At 39.5% G+C, this 15,402-nt stretch overlaps 1 protein-coding gene across 3 annotated transcripts in view; it reads left to right on the top strand.

Annotated features, from left to right (window-relative positions):
- The window catches only part of ARHGEF3 (Rho guanine nucleotide exchange factor (GEF) 3), a 323,985-nt gene that overhangs the window by 292,931 nt on the left and 15,652 nt on the right, over nt 1-15,402 (top strand). For all 3 annotated transcript variants that reach the window (XM_006862060.1, XM_006862061.1, XM_006862062.1), the window contains 5 exons: nt 1,154-1,324; nt 6,481-6,543; nt 8,520-8,616; nt 8,787-8,863; nt 13,665-13,922. In XM_006862060.1, the coding sequence (XP_006862122.1) occupies nt 1,154-1,324; nt 6,481-6,543; nt 8,520-8,616; nt 8,787-8,863; nt 13,665-13,922 (666 nt within the window). The remainder of the gene's footprint in view (nt 1-1,153; nt 1,325-6,480; nt 6,544-8,519; nt 8,617-8,786; nt 8,864-13,664; nt 13,923-15,402) is intronic.

Here is a 15,402-nt window from a genome sequence, read left to right as displayed (position 1 = left end):
TTTTAAAAAAGGCCTTCTGTGCCAAGCCGAAAAGTTGAAATTTCACACTGGAGGCTACAGGGAACCGTGACAGGGGAGCATTTGCTAAATAAGAATGTGATTTTGAGAATCACAGTACCTCAGTGCTTTGGCAGTTTCCAATAAGTGTGTTGAAATCTTTTAAGGTAGAAGCTGAAGATAATGCACTCCATTTTCTTTCTGATGATTTGTATTTGTCATGATGAGGGAGTATATGTTTTTAGCATGTTTCAGGTACAAGGGTAGGCACTGTTTGATTGGACCATTTCAAAAACAAAAGAATCTTAGCTGACAAGATGGTATTTAGTGTCATTTTGAATTAACAGAATCCCTGCTGATATTAAAGTAAAAAAGTAAACAGAAATGTAAATATTTTGGACTTTGTAACTGAAAACATCTAAGAGTGGCTGTTTCTGGTTTCAGGCATGATGGGATCCAGGTGCTCAGACACATCTTGCTCATTCCCTCCCTTCTTCCCCCACCCCTTTGTTTTCCTCGTCATCTTTTATTCTGTATGTCCCTGTATTCTACAGCAGAGAGACTTTTCCATGTTGTCAGAGTGACTGCAAGAAGCCCCCACTTAAGTTATCTCTTGACATCATGAATGCAAAAGAAAACTGAATCACATAGCAAATGTAATGGGATGTTCTGAATGACTATATTGGATTGGGTGGTGAAATACTTTCATTGGTCTAGGCTGAGTGAATGCTCCCAAACCATGTGAAAGGTGGTACCCAAGAATAATGGGATTCTGTTCCTTGAAGGAGGAGGACTGACTATACTTTAAAACAAACAAAAAACATAGGATATTCACTGCTATTCTGAAGAAGGGGAGATTTTCAGAAATAGCTGCCTTCATGCATGAGTTTGGTCTAGCACATTGTTATACTGTAATCTACTTTGAATCGAGGTCACAAAGAACAGATACCTCAGCTCGTGTGCAAAAATGACCCTTGCCCAATTTTCCTTAGCACATAGGCACAAGACATTGCCTGGCTTTCCAAATGCCTTGCAACAGTATCCACTTTTTCTTGTAAATATATGACGTATCTTCTACCAACTGCAGGAAGCTGGTCAAGTGACCCACCCAGTCTTGCTGCTACCTCCATGACAGTTTGTTTTTCTCGTTGTATAGCGTTCCATTAGCTTCCGCAGTGAGAGCCGTCCGGACATCCTTGCCCCCCGACCCTGGTCCAGGAATGCCGCCTCCTCAAGTACCAAGCGAAGAGACAGTAAGCTGTGGAGCGAGACCTTCGACGTGTGTGTCAATCAGATGCTCACGTCCAAGGAAATCAAACGTCAGGAGGTAAGCTTTGGACCCATGAAAATGGCAGTATGTTTTGAACAAAGATGGGCAAAGAAAGCCTGCTCTGGTCCCCAAATAAATTCTTTATTGCATTTATAAAAGGAGGACAAACGTGGGTGTCCAAGCTTGCGAAAGGAACTGAGAAACCAGCAACCAGCAGTGTGGGTGTGTTCTCCACTTTAAAAAGACATTGATGTGAAAATCTGAAATTACTAAGAAGGTGAATTTAGGTAGTGATTATTTAGGATCCTGGAGTTCACAACAATAATCGCTTTAGTTACATTTTGGTAGCAACTTATGACAAGTTGACCACTTGCCATAAAGTCATTTCAAACACATCGGGACTCTATGTGTGTATCAGAGCAGAATGGTGCTCCTTAGAGTTGTCAATAGCTGATTGTTCCTTTCTTCCAACGTGTCTCTGGATGGACTGAAACCTCCAACCTTTTGGTTACCAGTTAAGCACGTTAGCTGTTTCCACTACCTAGGGATACCAGCAACTTTTAGAATATCTTTATATATTCAGTTTATGAAATTGATTGATTTACCTTTGTGAGAGACTTACTTTCTATGGAGCTGAGGTTATCTTCAATCCCTGTAAGGTTTTTGTGTCAATAAAAACATTAGCACCTTAATGGTTATTGTAATATTATTAATATTATCTGTTGGAAGTTTCTTGCTATGTGCCAGGTTCTGCTCTGCTCTTCTTGTGTCCATCATCAAGGAAAATCCATGGAATGTTTTTTGTTTTTGTTTTTGTGGAGAACTTCACATGGGTGAAAGGAAGCACTTGAAAGTTTTCTAGATTTTTTTTGATTCAGCAGTTTTTTTCCTAGGAATTTATCTGCCAAGACCACATGTACACAAGTGAAAAAGCTGTATGTGCAAAGTTACTTATTATAGTAATATTCATAATAGTATTTGTGTGCAAAAAGCCTGGTATCTCTTAAGTAACTGCTTGAAGAATGAGTGTTCATACACAGAGTACTATACAGCTGTAGAAATACATGAAAAAATGCTAATATGAATCTATGGCTAGGTGGGCAAAGCAAGGCACAAAATAAGGTATATTGTATGTTGCCATTTTATTAAAAAGAAAAATAAATATATGGCTACGTATATAAATTGTTGTAATAAAAAACAAAAACAACCAAGTCCTATAGAATTAAAGACAGTTTAATGCGGCTAAAGAGTGTAATATGAGGGAAGAGAGTCACGATGTTCTTGACAAAGTGCTCCAAGGAGTTACAGAGCTACAGAGGTTGTTAAAGGCAAAACCACAACTAAGGTGGTACCGCTGGGTTGTTTTTTTTTTAATAGTTTACAGTGACAAAGTTGCAGGTGGCAGGATTTTGGTTCATCTTTGCAGAAAGGGAGCTTCAGATGACAGAACATGGCTGATCATAAATTTCCTAGAGCGTTTTTAAATTCAGTTATTCCTAAAAAGAAAGTATGTTTAAAAGGGTATCATGAAGACCTCTTTAGCTAAAGTGACATGTTATATCATGTCTAACACTTGTACATGCTGAATAATTCCTTTAACATCAGCCATTTCTAACCAAAAACTCATCTATTAAGTAGATTAGATTGGGCAAAACCTTATCTCAGTTTTTCTGCACAAACTGTTTGTATCTGGGTTAAACTTATAATGGGAGATTTTTACAGAAGTGATCATCTGTATTATAGAAAATTACAAAATGGAGCCACTTAGGACAAGGAGAGATTTGTCCTAGACTTTACCCAGCAACTGTAGTCTCATGAAGAATTTCAGTTTTGTAACGTTCTTTCTTACTCTCCCCCCTTTTGAGCAAGAATTTCTCTGGGAATTTGATCATCACAAATAGGAGTGCATTTTCTGCATGGATTTTGCTTGTTTAGAGCTGGGATGGCTACTTTGCTATTTTTAGGTCCTCATTTTCAGAATGAGCTAGTCTCCTGTTGCCCACAAAGAAATAACATGTCTCCTGCAACGATTTGCTGATGTAGGATTATAGATAGTAGTTTGTCATGTAAAAGCTTTTAAGACCTTAGACAAATGGTACCTTGGTACCATCTAATTATGGTTCTTCACCATTTCACTGTTTAAAGACCTTGTTTCAGTGACTTTGTCATTATGGGGACGTGACTAGGGCAAGGATGAATGGGAAGGTACAACTTTGATGGACTAGAGACCTCTAGTTTATCAATAAAAGCAGCTTTATTGATTTTTAGCTTGAGTTATGTAGAGCATAATGAAGAGTTAATGCATTCTGGAAATTATTTTAAATATTAGGAAAAGGTACCTTGTTCTGGGATGCAATAATATAAGTATTTGATTAGGCAAAAGAAAATGACAACAAAAAGGAATACAATTAATCTAGTTTTTACAAGAGAATTGACCTAAGATTTGATGCTGTTGGGTAACAAACTGAAAATATTAAACTAATTGTTAGTTATGCTAGCATTTTTTATATTGTTGTTGTTGTTAAGTGCTGTCGAGTCAGTTCCGACTCACAGCGACCTTATACAGGGTTTCCGAGGAGTAGCTGGTGAGTTTAAACTATCACCTTGTGATTCAAACCAACCTTAGGGTCTAGTCTTTATCTTACAGCGCTACACCAGGACTCCATTTCTGGTGAATTTTCTTTATACTCAGGATTTTTTTTTCTCAATGTGTGGTGTTAACTTGTGAAAAAGTTAGCAAGGAATTTTGTGTCTCAGCACGAGCCTTAGGTTTGGAATGCTCTTTTTCAATATTCATTAGCTTGTTGTTAAGTACCATGGAGTTTGTTCCAACTCACTGGGACCCAGTATAGGATTTCTGAGGAGCAGTTGGTGAGCTTGAACTGCTGATCTTGCTTATTAGTTTGTAAGACCATAAAATAGTTCTGGAAAGGTCCACAAGGAACTGGTTATGTTGTTCCCTTTGGGGAGGGGAGCTAGGTGGCTGGAAGGAGGTGAGAGGACAAGCTTTCAACATATGCCCATTGTAAATTTTGAACCATATAAATGTACTCTCTATTCAGAAATAAATAAAGCATTTAAATATAATGCATACCCTGGAAAATTTATGGGAAGAAAAATGGTAAACTCTTAGCAGTGGTTTATTTTTGTGTTTTCCTGTATTTTCCCGTGATAACATATATAATGTACATATATAACTTGTATAATCTGATTGTTGTTAAGTGGCATCGAGTCAATTCTGACTCATAGTGACCATGCATAACATTTTTGAGGATTGGATAGTAGGTTTGAACTGCCAACCTTGTGGTTAGCAGTTGTGTTAGCAGTCCATTGCATATCCTACAGCATCTCATCAGGATTCCTATGATCTGAGAGAGGAACGAAAAGAAAGAGAGGGGAGGGGAGGGAGAGAAAAATGAGAATGAGTCAATATGTAAATTAATGAGTCAATTAATTCTACAGATGAAGAAATTATTAAGGCACCATGAGTAAAAGCCCATCTGCTAGTAAATTCACTTATTCCAGATCCCATGGTCTTCATGGTGATACTGTGCAACCCCACCACAGATACCTGACTAGGGATTTCCCAGTGTTGAATTCTGTGAGTTTTCCCTCTTAGGACCACATCGAATGATTTGTAGTGCATAGATATGTATGAAGAAACTTGAGGAAGGTCCAGGTAAAGTCTAGTTTATTGTATTCTGCCAATCCATTCCCTGGTTTTCATAATGCACTTTATGTCGTTAGCCAAGATGCCACCAATGGGAGAAGCTGGGTGAGAGGTACACAGGATCTCTCTGAACTACTTTTCAATAACTTCTTAAAGATATATAGTTACTTCAAAATAGGAAGTGTTTTGTTGTTATTGTTGTTAATAGAGTACAGGAAGGTCCCTGGCACTCTCCTCCATCCCAGCCTTCCGCCTTACCTGCTTTGTCAGAGAGCATACTTATTGTCCTCCTTCTGCTGACCCCAGAGTAGCGGATGTACACAAAGCCTGCTGGCTTCTTCCTTCTATCCTGAAAGAAATACAGTGGTCCCTGAAGTGTCCTTACAAACTTGCAGTCCTTCAGTAATGCCACATCTGCCAACAATTTTGACTTGCAGTTGAGAATGAAAGAGCATTCTGTAAAATCATAGCTCTTGAAATTATGATGACTTAATAAAGATAAATTAGAAATGGCAATTAACACAAGAAAAGTCTTGCACACAGCAGCTCTTATAACTTTATTTGTTATGCATTGTGGGGTTGAGACGTAATTTTGAATGAATTAACTTTGCCACGCATTTAGGACAGTAAAATACTGAATTCCTTATACCCTCCCAGCATTAAGATGAATAGCTGATAGGAAAACATTTTGTGTTGACATTTACCTTCTAATAAAGACACAGAGACCAAAAAAACACACCCAAATCCATTGCTATCAAATTGATTTCAACTCATAGCAACTCAGTAGGACAGGGCAGAATGTTTCCATAAAGTTTGCAAGGGTGCAGATCTTTACAGATGCAGCCTGACTCATCTGTGTCCCAGGGAGCTGCTGGTGGATTACAAATGTGAGACTTCAGTTCACAACTGAGCATTTTAACCGCCGAACCACTAGGGCTTTTCTGAGAACAGACCCTGAATCATTTCTTGTGACTGCCACTCACAACAAAGATGCAGCATACATGACCTAAACTATAATTATTTTGCCTAAAATTATTCCGTGTTAGTTGGCTGCGTCAAAGTACTATAATATGAAAGATGACTCATTGGATTAGAAACATTATAGAACCTCTCACTCCCACAAAGAGAGACGCACGTAATTCAGAAGTTTTGCAAAATATTTTTCTTTACATGTTTTTAGCCACTAGATGCATTTGCTGCAGGGTAGTTTAACTTTTTGAGGAGTTCTAATGCTGCAAACAGTTAAGCACTGAGGTGTGAACTGAAAAGGATGGTTCAACCCACCCAGCAGTTCTGTAGAAGAAAAAGCTAGCCATCTGCTTCTATAAAGATTATACCAGGAAAACCCTGTGGGACAGTTCTACTGTCACTTTAGGTTGCTATGAGTTGGAATCAACTAGACTGTACCAAGCAACAGCAACTTACATTTTCAAAGACAGAAATGAGTAGATATGGGGCTTTGAGGCTTGGAAACATCACTGTTGGAAGCTGGTCTTCTAAACCAAAGGAAAGTTCGGTGAATGCATTTTATTTTTCCTTTCAGGCCATCTTTGAACTTTCCCAAGGAGAAGAAGACTTGATAGAGGACTTGAAATTAGCGAAAAAGGTAAACTCAAATCTGGTGGTCATCTGAGTCACTTCACTTTCTTTCCTCTGAGTAATTTCACAAAATTATGTTCTATAAGCATCCTCTTTGTGACTAAGAAGAATCATTAAGAATTAAGAATATCTGATAGCCCAAACTAAGCATGGGGGCAGAGGGAATGGCTCAAAACAAGAAGGTAATACCTCTCTGGGCCAACCATCCTTAAAAGTTCTTCTCTCCATGTCTCTAAGAATACTCCATTTGAAATCAGAAAAGTGTCCATGGAAGCCTGTCTACATAGTTCATTATCCTAGAATCCTTAGATGTAGGCCCTTTGGTGTCTCCACGTGGAACTGGTTCTTAGACATAAAGTCACTGAGTCTCAAAAGCGGATGGAGTAGTTAAATGAGGCAAGTGCATACTGCTGTGTAAATTGGGGTCTTTTATATGAGAATTTGATTTTTAATCACATGGATTGTAGGGGGGATCCATGCCGCTTGACAATAAACTTTCCTTAACAACCTTTCCATTCATGTGGTCTCTGTAGCCTGGAGATGACAATTCAGTCTTTTTCCTCTGATATTGATGGCCTCCTCAAAGAATCAAAGGGTTGGAAAGATGCCTCCTTTCCTTAAGGGTCTTAGTCCAACCATATGCTAATATAAAGTCTCATGTCCAGCATTCATGAAAAATGGCCATCCAGCTATGGTTGGATGCAACCAAGAAATGGGTTTTAGGCGGGACTGGAGGAGGAGGATGAAGGAGAGGACAAAAAAAGCATCTAACTGAGGACAACATCTGATTGGGCTTATGTCCTTTCAACCACCCACATCCTCCCAGCCTCCAGGAACCAGCTTCAGTCTCAATGCAGTCTTCAGCAATATGGATTGCTGCCTTCTCTGTACCAGGTAGCTCGTCCATAAAATTTTCCTGCACTACTTCAGCCTCAAACCATCACCGACCCTCTGGGGAATTCCAATTTGATAATTTTTGCTGTCATGTAACATCTCCCCTTTTTAAACCTTTTAAACATACTTAATTTTCCATTTGTTTTTCTTATCTTCCCAATCAGCTTTAAAATTCCTTGAAGATAGACTCTTTTTTTCCGAGTATGTGTATTCTATTTCTGGGCCTGTGTATGTTGTTGTTAAGTGCCGTGGAGTCGGTTCCAACTCATAGCGACCCTGCACAGGGTTTCCGAGGCTATAAATCTTTACGGGAGCAGAATGCCTCATCTTTCTCCCGCGGAACCGCTGGTAGTTTCGAACTGCTGACCTTGCAGTTCACAGCCCGATTCGTAACCACTACGCTACCAGAGTTCCTTGGGCCTGTATATAATTGTATGTTATTATTGTTTGTTATTGTTAAGTGCCTTTGAGTTGGTTCCAACTCATAGCGACCCTGGATAGGGTTTCTGAGGAGCGACTGGTGGGCTTGAACCAGCAACTTCACGGTTCAAACCGGCCTTGCAGTCCCGCACATTAGCCCACACTTTAGCTTTAATAAGATATGATAGGGCTGGTGGCAAAGGTTTTGGTGTCTTTGCTTTGAAACAGTAGTAGAGGGGACACTAATCACTTTTAATTTTAATTAATTTTTTCATATAAGGACCAATTGAAAAAGACCCTGCTGGTAAACTTGTTTTGTATAAAGTAGGAAATTTTCCATCTGGAGGACCTTCAATGAAGTTAATTTTTCAAACATACCAATTAAATGTGCTCTCCACGTAGAATTTGTGCCCTTCCCTATCTGTCTGATTTGCTGATTTGTTTGTTTTTAATCTGGCTTGGTTTTCAGTAACCATAGAAGGCTCAAGGCCATGGGAGACTCTCATCTCCTGCAACCACACCCTCTTTACAGTTTCTGCAGCATTGTGGGAGAAGTTCCTGGGAAGAGCCAAATGCTATATTATTTGTCGAGCCTCTCAGAAATCACCTCAGTCATTTACTCCCTCCAATTTTAAAGGTTTACTTCCATCTCTTGCTGTTCTTGTACAGGCCTACCACGACCCCATGCTCAAGCTCTCCATCATGACAGAGCAAGAGTTGAATCAGATTTTTGGAACATTGGACTCTCTCATCCCTCTACATGAAGGTATAATTTTGTTCCCAGAATGACTTGTGATTTACAGCCTTCATTGAGTTGTCTTTTAAAGTGCCAGTCATGATGTAATAACATGAGTATCCTAGAGTCTACCTCCAGTTCTGTTCATATTTGAATGTCTAACAAAATAAAATGTTCTGCTTGTTTGTTTTATCTGCCAGATCTCCTTAGTCAACTTCGAGATATTCGGAAGCCTGATGGCTCGACTGAGCACGTCGGTCCCATCCTCGTGGGCTGGGTAAGAAAACTTTTCTGGTCTTGATGGAAGATCAATGTCAGTCTAACTTATATGGAGTTTCATTTTACTTAAAATTTTTTAATTGGAAAATATGGTTTTCACATCAGGAAAAAGTAAAATAGAAAATCCCTATTAAAAATTGTCATTTCAATTACACCTTAGGTCTTCAAAGCACGAAGATAATTCTATGTAGTATAAATGTACTGTATTTTAAAATAATATGGCAATTTTGCAGTACAATAAATAACAACATACTTAGAACTTTTATTTTCACATCAAACAGAATAAAACTAGCTAATGTTCTATTTGACAGTATTACTAATATAATTATTACCATTTCCTGGTGTGGCGCTGCAGGATAATGCAGTGGACCACAAAGTCGGGTTGAGCCACAAGGTCGGTAGTTCAAACTCACCAACTGCTCCTTGGAAACCCTATAGAGGATAGCTATGAGTTGGAACAGGCTCAATGGTGCTTAACAACAACTAGTCCACTAACACTGATGGGAACATTCTTGTATATCACAAAAAAACCTTTTGCTCAGTCTCAAAAACAGAAAATCTTATGGTAAAAAATACTTCCATAAGCAAGGTAATAACTAAATGTTGCTCATGTTCAGCTTAATATCTGATCATTAGCATATTTATAGGCAAGCTGGGTATAAGATGACCTTCATCTCAAATTAATCTATATGCCTTTACTAATTAAAGAAAAATCTGTGACTTTAGAGTCCCCAAAACCCAAACCAAACCTTTTGCCTCCATCAAGTTGATTCCAACACTTTGAGAACAGAGTAGAATTGTTCCTTAGGGTTTCCAAAAGTATAGATCTTTATGGGAGCAGATAGTCTCATCTTTCTTTCTGAGAGAAGCTGGTGGGTTTGAACCACAGACATTGAGGTTAGCCCAACATTTAGCCCACAGTACCACCAGGGCTTTTTTGGCATTGGAGTTAAGGGCCATCAAGTTGGTTCCGACTCATAGCAACCCTGTATAGTGTTTCTGAGGAATGGCTGTTTGTATTTGAACTACCAGCCTTGCGTTTAGTATTCTATGCTAATCTATTCTGCAGCACCACACCAGAACTTCAGTTTTTGACTTTAGGGATCATAACTGTATGGTCCTCGGGTTGAATTTTCTTTGATTGGAGGGCATAATATTGTTTAGTTTACTTTAAGCAAGACGTGTACACACTGTATTTTGCCTCAGCCCTCACTCCTCCTTATTCCTCTTCTGAACTCTTAGAGTTTTCTATCCCAGCTCCATTATCATCTGTTATGAAGCATGCCATGAAATCAGATTGTTTGAATGACTTCTTCCAGACAGGATTAGTTTTGTCATCTCTGTGACACACATGGTTAGAAAAGTAGACAGGAAATGCTGTGACAGCAAGTATGAGTCTCTTTGTCTATTTAGAGAGTGTGTGAAGGTTAAAAAATCTTAGTATTCACATGTGAGTTATTTGCCCAATTATATTTGTATTTTAATCTTCCTAAAATCCAGTTGCTGTAAATGGTTTATGCACTCGACTGCTAACTGAAAGATTGGGGGTTCAAGTCCACCCAAGGTGCTTCCGAAGAAAGGCCACTGAAACCGTGCAGAGCTCAGTTATAGTCTGACACATGAACAGTCGCCATAAGTAGAACTCTCCTTGACATCAACTGGCTTAACTGGTTACAACCCAGTTACTTTGCCTAAGTGTCATATGTTGTTGTTGTTGCTAGTGTTGTGTGCTGTCAGTTTGGTTCCACCTCACTGGATAGGGTTTCCAAGGAGCTACTGATGAGTTTGAACTACCAGCCTTGCAGTTCAAACCGACCTTGAAATCGAGTGCTTATCCTACAGCACCACACCAGGACTCTTTGATGTTACATAGGTGTACACAAAGCTGTGACATTGCTCTCTTAGTTTAACTTAGGGTTCTTGATCTCACTGCCTTAATCAAGAGACTGTGAAGGTTGCTCTAGCCCAGGAGTCAATTTTAGCACCAAGGCTGAAATATCCCATATCCCAAGGGTATCTGAAAGGCAAGTAATATTCTCAGATGAATAATTTAGAAAATGTGCCTTAATATTTCAGGAGAGATTATTCATCTTATTTTCTTGACTTTCATTTTATTATGAGCTGTGGTAGATGTTTTAACTTCTTCTGCTCACAAAGAAATTTATCCAAAAAGAGCCAGGCAACTGGAGACAGAGGTGTAACAAGAAGAGGGTCTGTCTCAATGTTTCTTAAACTTCCTGAGTCTGTGGACTGTTTTGGAGTGGGGTGCAGTACAGGCAGTAAAACTGCACTGCAGAATCAACATGATGATTGCTGGTTTTGACAGGACGATAATTCAGAACTTCGTATGCAAATTGGCAGTTCACACCAGAAGCAGAATCATATGAATATGCCTTTTTATTCATTTGTTTCTGAAATAAATGCTTACCACTTTCAGTAGGAAATTAGTTCAGTGTGGGTGTATCTTTTATGTACATATCCCTGGCAAGTTTGACCATGCTGGTGCATTGCTATCTGGACTCCTCGGACTTCAAATGAAGACTTGCAGCTTGAGAGCAGCCTAAATTTAAACAACTGGCCCCTTGTTACCAGACCTCATGAGAAGTGGCCCTACTTATCAAGCCCAATGAACTGTAATGTTTTCCCTCTTTTAACTGCAAATGTGTCCATGCAAGTAGAAACTGTAACCAAGGGTTACATACGTTTGAGTTCTGGTCTTTTTAACAGGACAAAATAAACATCGTAGTGGATTTTGAATAAGGAAAGTTGGAGCCCATTCCACCCATGAAAAATTGATTTATTTGTGCCCCCAGGAAAAAGTTAAAAAACAAAAGCAATCCTTATAAATAAGAGAGCCTCCCAAATGGAACAGCCCTGCTCAGTCCTTTTGACCTTATAATGAGTCAGTTACTTTTACTTTGAAGACTTTAAACAGAAGCCTTTTTTTTTTTTTTCATGGAACCATCCTGGTACTGAGAATCAGCCACACACACCCCGTTTAGCAGGTCAACTGCTGGACTAATAAGCCTTCCCTGTCAAGTAGAAACGACTCCCCAAGGGACTCAGTGCCTTGCTACCTTTTTTTTTTTTTTTAAGTAATAAAATAATTTATGAGCTCTGCAGGGTACTTTGTCATATTAATATGGATTCTCATTTAATTTTAATTTCAAAGAAAGAGGCAGGATACATGGATGAAAAAAAAAATGGTTCTGTCTTTTTCACAATGTTGGAGAGAGAGAATTTCTTAAAAAGGAAGAGCGTTTCCCTTATGAATGCTTGACAGCCTGTTTACAGAGATGCAAGTGGTTCCAAGCTTTGACTGGGATGGAAAACAGGCTTGAGACTAATATTATTTTCAGCTACCGTATACCACCCTACACAGGCTTGCTTTGGGTTTTAACAACTCAACGGCACTTAACAACAACAACTGTATACCACAGTTTCTTTTGGGGGAAAAAGAAAATTAGAGATGAATAATGACAATATTTACTGGGTTTTGTTTGGTTTTTCTTTTTAAATCAAGGGTCAATGTCTGTGCTATACATTTGTATGTAAGGGAGAGGAGGAAGTATAGCGGATCTGGTGGATAAGCACTGGACTGTGAACCACAAGGTCGGTGGTTCAAGCCCACCAGATGCTTCATGGGAGAAAGATGAGGCTTTCTGCTCCCACAAAGATTTATAGCCTCAGAAGCCCAACACTAACTCAACCTCATTTTCAACAACAACAGACTAGAGAGGAGGACATTAGTATATGTACTGTGTATGCGGAGAGACAGGTGCAGAAGGATTACCTAACTAGTTACCCAGCTAGCTCTGAATGTGATTCTCTTTGACTCCAAGGATTTGTACTCCTAGCCCCTGCATGATTACCTGTTACCTACTCACCATTTATGTTAATAAATGAATGGGTATATGTTTTAGAGCCAGAATGTATATATACTCCTCATCTCCTAGTGAATTAGAGATCACTTGTGGCTTTTTCACTCTAGTGGGCTCAGCAAAAGAGCCTTTTAGGTCATGCCCCAGGAAACAAGCACCCTGTCAGGTGTGAACACAGGATGAGAACCTGATGTGGTTGCCATAGCAACCAGGATCAGAGAGACTAATGACCCATTGGACAGCAAGCAGCTGTGTGATAGGGGCAGTTTACATCCGATGGTTGCTGCTGATTTGTTTCTTTATAATGAAAACATTAGACATAACTAGATCTTTTAAAAAAGGAAATAGAAGCAAAGTTAAGAGGGCCTGAGGCCCTTTTTAATTAGCTCTAAATTGCAAGCCACAACACCCCATCTCATTGTATGTGATTGAGTATGTACATGTGCACAATGGCACTTAACAATAAACAACAACAAGCCTTCTAAATGAGTTTCTTGTGCCTAATTTTAATAGAAATCCTATAAACTCAAGAGATTCTTCCCTCGCCAGATACTTTGGCAGGTTGGAATCATTACGCATTGTAAACATATGCAGTAATACTGCTTCTTTCGTTTTAGATTAAATTGGCAAAAAAAATGCAAATGAATTGTGACATAGGTCCTAAAAATCAAGAAAGTACAGGTGCAACTAAAACTGTATCAGGCAGTGCAAGCAAGTTTCTCAGAGCCTAAGAAACCTGTTCATTGCCTGTCATTTGGAAGAATTCCTCTGATTTCTTCCAGCCATGGAGATGAAAGAATGTTGGTCAGGCATGGAGACCAATTTGATGTTTGTTCAGTCCCCAGAAGCGATGCTATTAGCTTGTGGCTTTAGAGCTCATTTAACACTCCAACCCTCTCTTGGTTCTCTTTTTCTTAGCTGCCTTGTCTCAGCTCCTATGATAGCTACTGCAGCAATCAAGTAGCCGCCAAAGCTCTACTGGACCATAAAAAACAAGATCACAGAGTCCAAGATTTCCTGCAACGATGTTTAGAATCCCCCTTTAGCCGCAAACTAGACCTCTGGAATTTCCTTGATATTCCAAGAAGCCGTCTGGTGAAATACCCTCTGCTTCTTCGAGAAATCTTGAGGCACACACCAAATGACAATCCAGACCAACAGCACCTGGAAGAAGCAGTAAGTGTGTCTGTTTTTCCTCTCCTCCTTGTTATTTCCCATGTAATGATCTGTAGCTCTAGTAAATGCAATAACTGAGGAAGTCACCAAGTCCATGGTACTCAGGAATCTTCGTTTCCAGGCCTGGCTTTGCCATCAATCATGTTTAATTTTACAAGTCCCTTCTCCTCTCTGAACCTTGCTTTCCTAACCTGTTAAATGGATTCTTTACCTGAAAAGGATTCAAAGTTTCTTTTAGTTCCAAAATGTCTTGAGTTTGTATAAGTGACTCTAATACATTTGTTACAACAGCTGATTGTAAGGAGATTTTTTTCACTGAAGACCTGTTTCATTAGAAAAGGGGAGTTGCCTCTGCCTTACATCCAGTGCCCAGGTGTAAAATCAACTTGCATTTGAGATCTGAGTCTCCTCAGTCTCAGTTGTAGCGTCTAGTCAAATGTCTGGCTTAACAACAGCCTGCTCATCCACAAATGGTCCTAGAGTGACTTGGGTGACTTAGGAAATATGATTTCTTCTCTGCCAGCAGTTGAAAACCAGAAGGAATGTAGTTCATATCATGAGAATATTGGAAACTGAACATTCTATTGAGCTTGTTTCTAACTGGGATGGCCTGCTGGTCAGGACAGGTCATGCTTGGGGGGGAGTATCGTGAATCAATCTGGCCTGGATTGAGCATAGTCACTAGGAGACAAGACAGATAATATAGGGTCAGATTTGGCTATAAAACCAAAACCTATTACCACCAAGTTCATTAGACTCGGAACAACCCTATAGGACCAGGGTGGGGAAACCTTTTTCTGCAACATTCGCAGACCATACAAAATTATCAGCTTAAAATTTAGCCTGCTATAATGTGATGACTGGAACTGTGGTTACCATAGCAGGGCCAGATCACATGATTTCTTGGGTCTTATACAGCCCAGAGCATAGAGCATGAGGGCCACTTCATAGAATTTCCAATGTCATAATCTGCTGGTTGGGTTCAAGCCACCAACCTTTCAGTTAGCTGCCAGGCATTTAATTGTTATGCCATTAGTGTTCTTGTTTGGTATTAGATGCCATACAATTGATTCTGATGACTCGTAGAGAGCCTGTAGGTTAAAATAGAACTGTCCTATAGGGTTTCCAAGGCTGTGATCTTTCTAGAAGAAGACTACTTACTACATCTTTCTCCCACAGAGTACTGGTAGGTTTCTGTCAACAGCCTTCCAGTTAGCAGCCAAGTACTAAATAACAGCCCCACCTGGGGTCCTCAGATTTGGTCATTCTTACTCACTCACTGCCATGGAGCCAATTCAGAATGACCCTGTGTCTGAGACTGTAAAATTTTATGGAAAATGAAAATCTCATCTTTCTCCAGAGGAGTGACTGGTGGGTTTGAACTGCTTACCATAGTTAGCAGTCCAGTGCTATAGTAAAGTGCCACCAGAGCTACTTGAACTGGTTAATGGGGGTTGTCAGGTGCCATCGAGTCGAAACC

This window comes from Chrysochloris asiatica, unplaced genomic scaffold, assembly GCF_000296735.1.
Source record: "Chrysochloris asiatica unplaced genomic scaffold, ChrAsi1.0 scaffold00046, whole genome shotgun sequence".
NCBI lineage: Eukaryota > Metazoa > Chordata > Mammalia > Afrosoricida > Chrysochloridae > Chrysochloris > Chrysochloris asiatica.
The sequence above is the reverse complement of the archived record's forward strand: the minus strand, read 5'-3'. Positions and strand labels throughout refer to the sequence as shown.